Genomic DNA, 12,738 nt, shown 5'->3' on the forward strand with positions numbered 1-12,738 from the left:
ATTTTTAGAACCTATTTTAGGATTTTTATAACCTATTTTAGGATTTTTATAACCTATTTTAGGGTTCTTTGAACCTATTTTAGGATTTTAGAGCCTATTTTAGGAACCTAAAAAGCACACTTTGTAGAACTTAAATATCCACGGTCTACTCATTACATAGGCATGTATTTTCTTCTTGATGAATATAAAAGCAGCTTTATGACCTACAACTAAGAAAGAATTTTCTAAAACCTGAAGAATGCTGTACGTTATATTTAAGATATGATTTTTGTCACTTTTCTCAATCAAAATCAGGGTGTATATTATACATGCATAAATACAGTTTGTACGTAGTACAGCATCAGCTCATGAGAATATCCCCAAACAAGGGGAGATAGGGTGCAGGTGTAAAGGACCAGCATATTTGTAGATTTTAGGGGTAGAAGAAAGTCTTCCGCTGCGGTCTAGTGTCCTTCTGGAAGTGCATGGGAGTTGATTTGTGTCAATCAAACAGAGCTTTCACGTGCGGCAACAGGTTGCTGTTGTCTTTTTTTTCACTGTCCAGAATACTTTTGTATTGCTTATCCTGTGTATTATATAGGCTGTATTTCAAAGAATTTAAAAAATAATATACAGTAACGACTTTAGTGTTACCAGATGACAAACTTTAAAAAAGAGGACATTTTTAGAAACACTAAGTTGCTGACCAAGGCAGTTTATTAAGATAAAAACACTTAACAGGTAACGTTTTGACCCTGTATCAGGGTCTTTTCCTCAGACGAAGAACAACTTTGTGTTTTTAAATATGGAAACAAGGCTTAATTATATGACATTTTTAGATTGCAAAAAGTTAACTTTTGATGAAGATGCTGCACTTTGAACACACGTTTTGTGCTTACTGGTGTTTTGGTGAGCTTATAGTAGATCACACACCAATGTAAAGCAATATTACACCATTTCCGTATAACTAATAATAGGCCTCATTATAAGCAAATGTCTGAATATTTTAATATTTATTTTCTATGCCCATATTATACAGTTGTGAAACTTGGTCTCTTACTTCAAAAGAATAACATAAATTGGCATTTTGCCTCGGAGTTGTTTCTTCCAGGCCTAAAGTGAGGAAACAGTTTTTGTAAGTCGTCACTAAAAACACATTTGGGTTTCGAAATGATTCAGATCCCTGATCGACAGAACTTCACGTCTCCACTACCATGTAAGAACTATGAGTAGAGCAGTTAAAAATTACTGTTTATTTCTGAATTCTGATGTCATGAAACTCAAATCAAAGTAAGCCGCAGCGTATCGCATATTCTTACCTATTGTTAGAAACTTGATGCTCACCACGAGCCACGGTAGATGTCACAAATGCTTTGAAATAGAAACCTCACGTGGCACGGTGATGACAACAGAAGAGATGCAAAGGTCCAACAATTTTTCTTTGTTGATAGAAAAGTTTCTTGTCTTTGCACTTGCAACTGAGAGTATTGTATTTCTTTACTTTGAAATTGAAAACGGAAACATATTAACAATTATTTACAAATAACATTTTGTTACTAATCTTGGAGTTAAGCAGTTGTCCTAAAAACCCACACAGACAATTTTTAGGGCCCTAAAAAGAGGCACTGTCTGTGAAAAAGAGGATGTCTGTTAACCCTAAATGACTTGCGTTGCTGCACCAGTTACAGCGAGCCCGCCTGTGTTTCTCACTCAGGGTGCACTCCCCCAACCCTAATAGTGGAGTTGCCTGTCGCTTTGTCACTCCACTTCCATTGGGGATCATCTCCTGAGTGGTCAGCTGTACTCTTTTTCTTTCTGTGCATACCAACTTTTACCACTTAAATTATCTTTCAATAGTACATTTTTGTTAGTTATACTTTTTTTCTCCTATTCTATCCTCCACAAAATATACAAATAAGATTTCACTGAATTATAAATATTTTTCTAAATTGGAATTTTTGTCTGCTAAGTAGAACATTAAGATTATGTTTCGGTGGTCTACCAAAGATCTTAGGTTTGAGACTAAGCTTGGGAACAAGTGTTATTTCATGACATTCCCTTCATAAACTTCTAAACATCATCATCAGTGCAATTTCTTTTAGCACCTATAGTGGAAGTAATGTTATCTACATATCTGTTCACTTCCCTATACAATAGTACCGTGCGTCCATTTCGATCTTCAGCCGAGAGATCGGGAAAAGCATGACGGGTGCCGCTGACGGAGATGCCGACATTTGCGGCCTGTAATGCCCGCTTATTTTTATGGACATATGCTGACATTTATATAAATATTGCAAAACGAGCACTAACCTGTGTTATAAGATTATGGTTTTAATTTTAGTAGCTTAGTGGCTGTATGTGCTGATGATTTTGACACGCGCACCTCTTTTAAAACACGGCGTAGAGGTTTGTTTGGAGAACGTTCTAATGCTGCACCAATATCATCGAGTTTTGCTTCGGTTAGAATCCGTCGTTTTTGCTTAGGTGTTTTAAAATTTAACGATACAGTTTCTCGTAATTTAAGGACAAGATGTCTAACCATATCTCTATGTGGAGTTGAAACGCCTGGGAATTTCTGTACAAATTGCCTACACACGTCTCGACATGAGTCTGTTTTCACATAAGTGTCATACATAAGAATTCTTTGTTCTAACGTGAACCTTGCGGCTGGCATTCCAATCGTCTCACTGACACAACACACATACACACTGCAATAACACAAACAAGTAACGGCAAGTAACCAAGAATAACACTCTTGCGCACAGTACGAAATTAACACGCTCTTGGTTTACATTGCTCGCCACTATATTCACAGCTCTGTCTTCATCTAGTCACGAAGGAATAAAAAAACTCGAGCTTGGAGATTTCAGATTGCAAGGAAGCTCACGAAAACCATTCACTTTTAACGGTTTCGTCTGCAGCGTAATCTTGATACAGTGTTGCACATTCAAAACCTCCAAACAATTCCCATCGCCACAAAACTCTTTCAAGGATATAAACTTAAGCAGGACGTTACTGGTCAAAATTATGATTAAAATGTTCTATTATCTGTGGCTCTTAACATCGTTTCTAAAGCGTATTTTTTTGTGTATATAAGGGCAGAACTTGGATGAATTACAGATGATAAATTATAACACAGGTTAGTGCTCGTTTTGCAACATTTATATAAATGTCTGCATATGTCCATAAAAATAAGAAGGTATTACAGGCTGCATATGTCGGCATCTCCATCAGCGCCGCCCGCCATGCTTCTCCCGATCTCTCGGCTGAAGATCAAAATGGACGCACTGTATTACAATGTCACCAACTGAATGCTGTTACATCGTATCTCCACTTTTTGTCACAAATGAGTTGATGACACTATCCTGTTCCATACATGTTAATGTGTTGTGTTCTGAAGCAACGTATCTGGCTGTCAAGTGGTAGATGTCAAGTGGTATGAATTCAACAATAATAAAATTATTTGTGCAAAACTTGTAGTGTATTCCAAATCCACACATGTTAAACTTCAATCAGCTCTACTGAAAAGTTAGTCCAGATGGATATACAACATAGTATTCAGCTGGCAATATATGTTTTCATTTATTTATAAAACATTTCCTTATTCACCAATCAAAATTACTTAGTTGAAACTTGCTTACAAGCCATAAGGGCCAGGGTTTCAGTGGATTGAGAGCTTTCCCATCTACTTGTCTCCGCAAATTTGTGCAGCCACTCCCAAAAAATCAACACGTAATTAAGTGAAAGATGTCAACACTGATGAACTAAAAGCAGCATGACTGTGATTATTGGTTAGTATATGAAGTCAAGAATTTCCAGAAGAAAGCAAAGAGAAGGATTCTGATTTACGAAATAGATTTTTAAAATGGACAAAGGGCAATAGGTACTTCACGTGATAAATATTTTTTCATTTATCTGCAAATTAGTATAGTGTCTTGTCTAATGAGCAGCTACATACAAAGGATAAAGGATTACGCATTTGCAACAGTTTTTGTTGTCCTTGGGAAAACCTTGAGATTCCACACACAAAACCATGATATTCCGCACACAAATGTCCATTTTCTCACACCTTTTAAAGTTACAGGTTTAGTAATTACGATATCCCGGGGGAAAAAAACACTTGCCTGATTTTTTAATAGTAACTGCAATCCAACAAAGTAATTCTACACAAGTATGCGTTATGAAAAATGAACTAATTTAAAAGAAAAACAGTGAAACTTTGATTTTGTATATTTCAGGGGACCAACATGAAACAACTAAAAAAGCAGGAATATATGGCTTTATTTGAACAATGAAAATAGAATATGGGAAAATGTAAATCCAGGAACATAAAAGTAGAGTTCCACTATACACAGTTTTAATAATACAAACCCAACATAAATGAATCTGCCAAGTACTTTAGTGCAAAATTCTTGTGGATGGACATTGTAAAGTTGTAATTTAGAAATGCTGAAATGTTTTGAGGGAACAAATCAAATTGAGGAAATTGGTGAAAGTTCAAGCATTAGTATCATTGGGATATCAGTTTCAACATATAAGTTGGTACTTACCAAATAAAGTTCTAGCGAGCTAGTGTCACTCCGCACACTGCTACAATCACCTCTTGAGCCTATACGTATCAAAGCTGGAAGGCTGCCTTCTTTATTTACACCGACGGCTGGGAATGCCATTCCTGCACTGTAGCACAACACATTGAGTTTATTATGGTATGTGTCAACAACATAATACAGTAACCGAAACAAATCTCTGGATGGCATATCACTTAGGAGCAATATTTCATGGTCTTTTCTTGAGGTCTACAAAAAATGAAACAGTATTTAAAAAATACATCTTTGCATTAAACTGCAAATATGCATTACAAGAATAATTAAACAGGTGCTACTTACAACACTGTAACACATGAAGGTGTGGAACGCAATTTTTCTTCTTTATAATAATTGATCAAGTAAATGACGCATGTATTTTTTGTTGACCACCATAATGAAAAAAAATTAGAAACAAAAGGATTACAACAATACAGTGTCAGATATATTAATATGCCACATATTTTCCCAATCCTTACATTTCAAGAACAAAATTACAGTTATATGCAAGCTCTATGGAAAATAAATCACAAAAATGTACATTTTCAACACAAAAACATAATACTACAATGAAATTTTCAAAAGAATTAAGAGGTCCTGGGTTCAGTACCTACTGAAATCACATTGTGAATGTACATCCAGTTACAATTAGCCTATATGTACATGAAATGGACTTAAAAAATTAAAAAAAAAAATATGCGTATGATCTAAAACCTAAATTCATTCATGTTACGAATAGGACAGTTTAACCGGTTATAAGAAAATTACTACATTTTTACCCAGTGGCGGTGATTGGGTTACAAAACTAGGGGAGCAAGGTGCCAAAACTGAGGGGGGGGGGCAAAGGCAGTTTACTCTCCATTGGTAGATAAGGTTTAGCATTAGTTCTCGGGGAAAAAGTGGCAACAAGTGAGGGGGGGCAACTGCACCACCCCACTGTTTTTACCATAATCCAATATATCTATAAACAGCTTAGAATTTAGTGTACAGTTTACTTTATCTTAGTGACGTCAGACATTCTTTCATATACTTGGAGGGAGGGAAATCGACAGAAAACATGTTTCAAACATGCCAGTCATTGAATTACTACACGTATTTCGCCACCAAACCTAGTAAATACCTCTGAGATATAAAAATCCAGTAAAACCTAAAAAAAGGTTTAATTTAGGCTAGGGATGAGACGAAGCTGAAAATTTACCAACGCCAATGTACTCACCGATAATTTTTGGAACCGATGCCGATATTTAACCGATTCCGATACATAAGATTATTAAACAGAAATGGGATGTTATTTTCTGCATGACAAAAAATAATTTGCTATGTACATTACTATTGCATATCATATGTATATACATATATATTCTCAAGAGATGCAAATGTACATTTGCATCTACAAAAGGTTATGTGAACCTAGAGATTTAACATTAGTTCACAAGCAGTTCTTTGAAATGCAAAATGAATTCCTGTTCTGCCAGATTCAACTTCAGAAATACGAGATTTAGAAGCACTTCAGGAAGTAACCTACTTCTTCTCTTATCGCAAATCTGTTCAGCAATACTGAACACTCAATCACTGAATACTGATGCAGCAGGTATGCCCAAGTATTTTCTCAGCACTTGCTTCAGGTTTGAATACTCATTTTTGAATTTTCAATACAACAGCAGATCCTGGTTCAGCAATGTACTGTTTTATTTCCGATTTATAGTTAGGTTGATCCTCTGAATGAGAGTTTGCAATAATTTTATTACAAAAACTCTACAATAATGATGAATCATAACCAAATTTTCAATAAATCTTACAAAACTAGAATATAAAACTTGTTAGAAGGTAAAACTCTAGTATAATCTATACCGGTTTAAATATCGAATTTTTGCCTATTCTGATAACGATGCCGATATGTCAATTTCTGCCAATTTTCATACATCTGTAATCGGCTTCGGCACATCCCTAATTTAGGCACATGAACCTAAAATAGGCCCTAACAAGCAAAATAGGTTATTTTAGGCACTATAAAACTTAGTCAGTTGTTTTATTTTTTTATGAAACGCCGATATAACTTGTTATTTCTTATTTATCTGCAAAGGAAAAATTAGGTTAAAAACCTAAAATCCGAGGTCTACTCATCACAAGTGCTAATGGCACTACTTGATGTTGTCAAGAAGTACACCCTACATTAACTTTTTCTTAGAAGTCCCCTTTCACATGAAGCGACTGATCATATTGTTTTCAATGTACTATGACATTTTTCAAGCACTCTAGGCGTAATACACGTCACATTGCTTCTGGACTTTTGAGTATTTTTCTAACATTTTTCTTTATTGTTTCTGAATGTTTTACTGTGTTGGAAAGGAGTTAATATCTTGATCTTTTTTACAGAATTTAGAATTTTATTTGAAATTGAGAAGATAAACCACATGTAGGAAGATAACAAAGTTTAATTTCTAATTGCCATAAAGAAAAATGTATGTAATTTCCTTTTATCGAAGTAATAAGAAAGCTAAATTTTTCTTACCAAATGGCTCCCATATCAATATCATTTGCATGATATTGATATAGTACCATCTTGGTTGTTACCTTTAGACAGAAATTGCCAAATCTGGAAGATTTGTATTGACAGTTGGCAATGAAATTCATGAAACATCAAGAACTTTTCTTCCTTGTTTGGAAAATCTTTAGAATGAACATATCTTCCCAGATTTATGTAGTCATCTGTACAGAAGTGTCTAATGTACAGCTCAAACTTGTGGAACATTTTGCACACAAAAAGAGTGATTGAATAGATCGCATACAATGGGTCAAGATGTTAGAAGAGGAATCTAATGGTGTCAGTAAGGCATGTCTCTAATATGTGTTCCATTTTTCAAAAAAATTTCCACAACAATAGCACGATGTACAGCATTCCACTGCTCCATGCCGACTGAAATGGTATCCCGTATCTAGCAAAATTCCAGCTCCCACATGAAGTCTGACTCCGCCTACCTGCAGTGTTGCCAAACTAAATCCTTCAGATTTTCCTGCCAGACCTTGTATTATATTAAACTTTATTATATATTCCTTTCTGTACTGCTCTGAATGTTCAAGAGATTTATTCTTGGTCAGCCACAAATTAAGAGTTACTGGTTTTGCATATCAGAAGGCAACGCAACAGAAGGTGGTTCATTGTCAGTGATTAAAACAGCTTTCCCATTGAATTTACATGAATTCATTCACAAAATACATGAATGAAGTACAAGGAAAGGAAACCAAGACCACAAACATTCAAAAGTGGTTCTAGGATTCTACAAGGATAGAATCATTCTTCAAACTGCCTTCTTGGATCATATTTATTACAATGGTCTGTGAAAATGTTAGTGATTATGTACTGCAATTGGCAAACAATTTCGAAGGATAAAAAAAATACTCACCAGAGGAGCAACAGCAAATGCATTGCCAAACTTTACTGCCAATCCCAGAGCATAATGAATTTCCAAAAAATCACTCCAATATTTGCTGCCTGTTTTATCTCCATAGGTTTCAGCTCCAGCATACTGAACATTCAGCAAACCAAAGTACTGGTCTTTTCCCATCAAACCATGCATGTGAGGATGAACCTGACTTGCTCCAGCATGAGGTAAACTATCCCATATGATATTAGGCAATCTAAAAACATAATTTTATAAACACTGAACAGTTCAAGCAACCATTACTTTTCATAAGCACAACAAAATTTGGAAAAAGCGTATGTAGTATAATTATTAAATAACACTGGTCGACATTTTGAGAAAAATGTTCGGATGTTTTCAAATAATTTTACAATCAAAATTCTCACATTTATTACACAATGCAACAAAATAAATTTAAACAAGGGAAATTTTGGTTGTTTCCAAACCAATAGGTGATTCTGGAAGTGATTGATTGATTGATTGAGTTGGTGTTTTAAGTCCACTTTATGCACAGCGAGGCTAATCGGTACTGGACCTACAGTTTAAAGTGGGACCCGAACCACCATGTGCCTCCACTGGCAATCAAACCCTTACAAGGTGACGACGCTACCACTGCACCATCGGGGAGGCTGCGATTCTAGAAGTATTTTGAATGGTGATCACGGAAATGACATCAATTTCTACCCATCATGTCAGGACTTTTCTCCACGTCACTAAGTTCAATCAACCCACCATATTATAACATTGAGTATTGGACATTTTGTAAAGGAAATTTTCATGAGGGATTTCGAAAATAAAACTATGTAATCAAAATCCATACAATTGTGTCATGTGAAGGTGCATACAATTTTACATGCATTTAGAAAATTAATATTTTACCACCATCAAAACAGAGCCATCTATTGAGGAAATAATGGAACTACACATTTTATTGTGAAATTGTGAAAAATCCTGACATGATAGGAAAAAATTTGTCAATTCCATGATCAGCATTGAAAATACTTCCAGAATCACTTATTGATTAGGAAACAACAGAAATTTCTCTTTTGTAGCATTATGTAATAAATATACTGTAATGTCAAATATCATAATTTGATTGTGAAATTGTGAAAAATTCTGACGTGATGGGAAAAAAATGGATTTCATTTTTGGAATCAGCATGCTGAAATTATTCAGAGACAACAGCCATCTCCGAAACATTGAAACCCATGTCGACCAGTGTAATTAAACATTTCTCACTCTGAATGATCTGTTTAGGTATGAGTCATCAGCATGATCAGTTCTTAATTTGAACAATACATTGCTAAAATTCAGATTAGTGTGAACACAGCAATCTATGTTATATGCAATGACAACTAGCAAGGTAGATTGCCATACAATTTCAAAGTGACAGTGCTGTTGCCAAATCAAATATCAAGAGAAGTGACAAATTAAACAGGGGTAAATAGTTGACAACAGAGCTCAGCCACTAACCATTGGATTCTTGCATGCTTGACAGAACTTTTCTGCTAACCTCCTTCCTAGTGGGTTAGAATAAACAGGCAAAAGTGGCCACTAGGATAATGTATTGAGTGGTGTATACAAATGATTTAGACTGTGGTTATGTGGTTCAACCTAGCATGTGACATTGGACTGTCATTTGGTGAAACCATAGTGTTGACCCTGAAGATCATGTAGCTGCGAGATGGAGCCACAGCAACATACAGATGGCGGCAGCATCAGTTAGTCCCACAGTAGAGTCATCAGTCTTATGAGCGATGGAGAGTGAATACCAGGGACAGAGATGGTTGGTTCTTATGAAGCAGGGAGACAACACCTCAAGTATTCACAGGCCTTTAGTGCTGGTGTTTCTTCACATGCAACTGTTTTCAACTGGATGGCAAGCTTTGCATGTCATAACAAAACAGTGAAAAAGGGATCCATCAGTGGTCATCAAAGAACATCAAGAACACCGCAAATGATTCAAAGAGTGTCTAACCTGATCAGCAAGAACAACACATCACTGAGAGATGATTGCTGACCCTGGTTTGAGTTACCGTACACTGCAACAAATTGTTCATGATGACTACCAGTGCAGGGCCTCACACCAGTGAATTTACTTGAAACTGAGCTGCAGTCACTGGGATTCATCTTGCCTACACACCCAACCTATTCCCCCAACCTGGCATCAAGGACTATAATCTCTTCTGTAAAATGTTGAATCCCCTGCATGATCACGGATTCCAAAATTGTGAAGCCTTATATGATGCTATCAGGAAGTACGTTACACACACCTCACAAAAGGGGGTTTTGTGAGGCAATACGGAAATTGCCACAGAGATGGCAATGGTGCATTGTGACCTCCAGGGTGAATATGTGGAATGGACCAAAGCATACCCTGGGAACCACCACCTTCAAGAATCACATAATTCAGGTTAGTCTTAATCATTTGTATATAGTCCTCATACCAACACACTCATTTAGGCAGTGTTTGGTGGAGAAAAGTATATTATTGGCTCAGATCTGGCACCTTTATATATATATATATATATATATATATATATATATATATATATATATATATATTGTTTTCTTAAGGATCAAATCTTTCATCAAAGACAGTCAGTTAAGATGAGTTAAGGTTAAGAAGAGTACAAAAGAGATTCTAAAGACATGATGAGCAAATGCAATTTTTTGGCAAGTAAAAAAAAAATGTAGTATTATATGTATAAGAAAGAAAAGTACATTGAGGAATGTGACAGTTAAAATTTCAGTTAAACTATGACTTCAAATGCTATCCTGTGAACATCCTTCCCTGAGATTGTGGTCTACCATGTAAAGAAAAAGAATATTACCAGTAACTCTGGAGGAGACAGACCAAGTTAAAGTTAATGTACACAAATGTTTTATTTTCTCATTTAAAAAAAAAAAAAACATTGACTTGTATATATTATATTATTCTGACACTCATTTTCTTGCATCCTTCACTGCCAAGCTGAAACATAGGAAGGAACCTAAGAAACTCCTGGTGCAGAATGCATTTACAGTTACCCTGCAGGGTGTGATTGCATGCATTAACGCATTAACACAGACAATAATTTTTCTTCAATTATTACTTTATTTTGGTGTATTCACTTGAAAAACATTTATGTTAGTGAATAAGTGAAAATTCTTTTTTGCATTCAAAATTTAAATTTCAGTTTTAACTTTACAAATCAAACTTCTTTTCAAAAGTAGTTTTATGTATACTTTTTGGTAACATCAAATAATTTTGACTTCAAAGATACAGTGCATTCGTTTTGGCTCTGGGCCAAGATAGCACGTGGCATGGTGCAGATGCCGGCATTTTCGTCCTGTAACGTCTCGCTTATTTATGTACATATCTTCAGCATGTAGACAATTATGTTTATATTGCATAACGAGAACTAACCTGTGTTATAAGAGTTTTTCAAAGTTGTTCACATGCTATCTCAGCCCAGAGCCAAGACCAATGCACTGTACATACTTATAAAATTTTAAGTGTCAACTTCAGCCAGGTACACAATGGCATGAGTATTGCCTGGACATTCATTGAAAATTAAGTTCTCAAATCATCTAATATCACTGCTATTTGATCAAGCTTTGGAACATGAATATATATGACATGATTGCACAATATATATTATGTGAACTTCAACAATAAAGGCACACAATTTGCAGCAACACTGTTTCAAACACATTTAATGTTACCTCAGTTCATCGTGTGAGAACCAGAGGGCAAAACTTTAAAATATCAAATTTACAGGACAGGAAATAATGTCTGACCCTTACAAAATACAGGCTATTTGTTGAAATATTAGATCAGTAAAATTACCAGCAAATTTACTAAACAGTAGATACTATAGAATAAAATCTTAAATCATAACCAACCTGTATGCACTATCAAAGCTGTGAACCTTGTGGAACCACTTCAGCGATGTGTTGAACAGGTCCACCAACTCCCTCTCTATGATGTCTAGAGGATTGTGCTTCTTTGTCAGGAACAATCCATGCCATTTATCTAACTTAAAGGCATTAGCAGTGCTCATAGAAAACTCACCTTCTATCCTATACAAAAAAGAGAGAAAAATTTAAGCAGTTACTGCAAATTTTTTGAATGTTGTTATACCATGACACCACGAAATTATATTTTGTTCAATGAAAATATGGTTACGGAAAGAAATTAAATCTAGTTAGTAAAAGTACATTAAAAAATGAGGCCCTGGTTTCATTTTGGCTGTTTTAAGTCCATTTTGTACACATGTAGGGTGATTACCTTAGACTAGACCTTTAATTTAAAGTGTGCACTGAACCACCAAAATTTATCATTTGATTCATATTAATAATATTTTTCTCATCTAAATTTTTAAATTTCTTACATTTCCTGCTTTATACATGTTTTATTTACAGGTCAATCATTAGCATACACACAGCATACAGTGTATAACTGATGTTTCATTGTGCTGTATTTAATTTTCAAATTCCAAATAACTGTTGGCCTGCAATACATCCTGTGATATGATAAGAAGTCTGGCACTGTGTGCACAGCCACAAGCACTTCTGGGTTGTAATGATCTCATTGAGAATCAATGGGGTTGTAACAACTCAGAAGTGCCTATACCTGTACCATATATAAACACACACATGGGCAGCCCAAAGAATATTTTCAGAGGAAAGAGGTCAAATCTGCTTGAATTTAAGTATCCAAGCACAATGTGATAATTTCTCGCACTGGTTAGATCTGTACACTACTACAT

The 12,738-nt window shown here is 35.3% G+C and overlaps 1 protein-coding gene across 1 annotated transcript in view; it reads right to left on the minus strand.

The window, feature by feature from the left end:
• LOC145984039 (uncharacterized) overlaps positions 1–12,738 on the minus strand; it is a 59,677-nt gene that overhangs the window by 13,937 nt on the left and 33,002 nt on the right. The window contains exons 5-7 of the mRNA XM_083117377.1: positions 11,873–12,049; positions 7,967–8,201; positions 4,530–4,775 (exon numbers count right to left, since the gene is read on the minus strand). Of these exons, the coding sequence (XP_082973503.1) occupies positions 4,530–4,775; positions 7,967–8,201; positions 11,873–12,049 (658 nt within the window). The remainder of the gene's footprint in view (positions 1–4,529; positions 4,776–7,966; positions 8,202–11,872; positions 12,050–12,738) is intronic.

This window comes from Lepisma saccharinum, chromosome 2 (assembly GCF_977018435.1).
Source record: "Lepisma saccharinum chromosome 2, izLepSacc3.1, whole genome shotgun sequence".
Lineage (NCBI taxonomy): Eukaryota > Metazoa > Arthropoda > Insecta > Zygentoma > Lepismatidae > Lepisma > Lepisma saccharinum.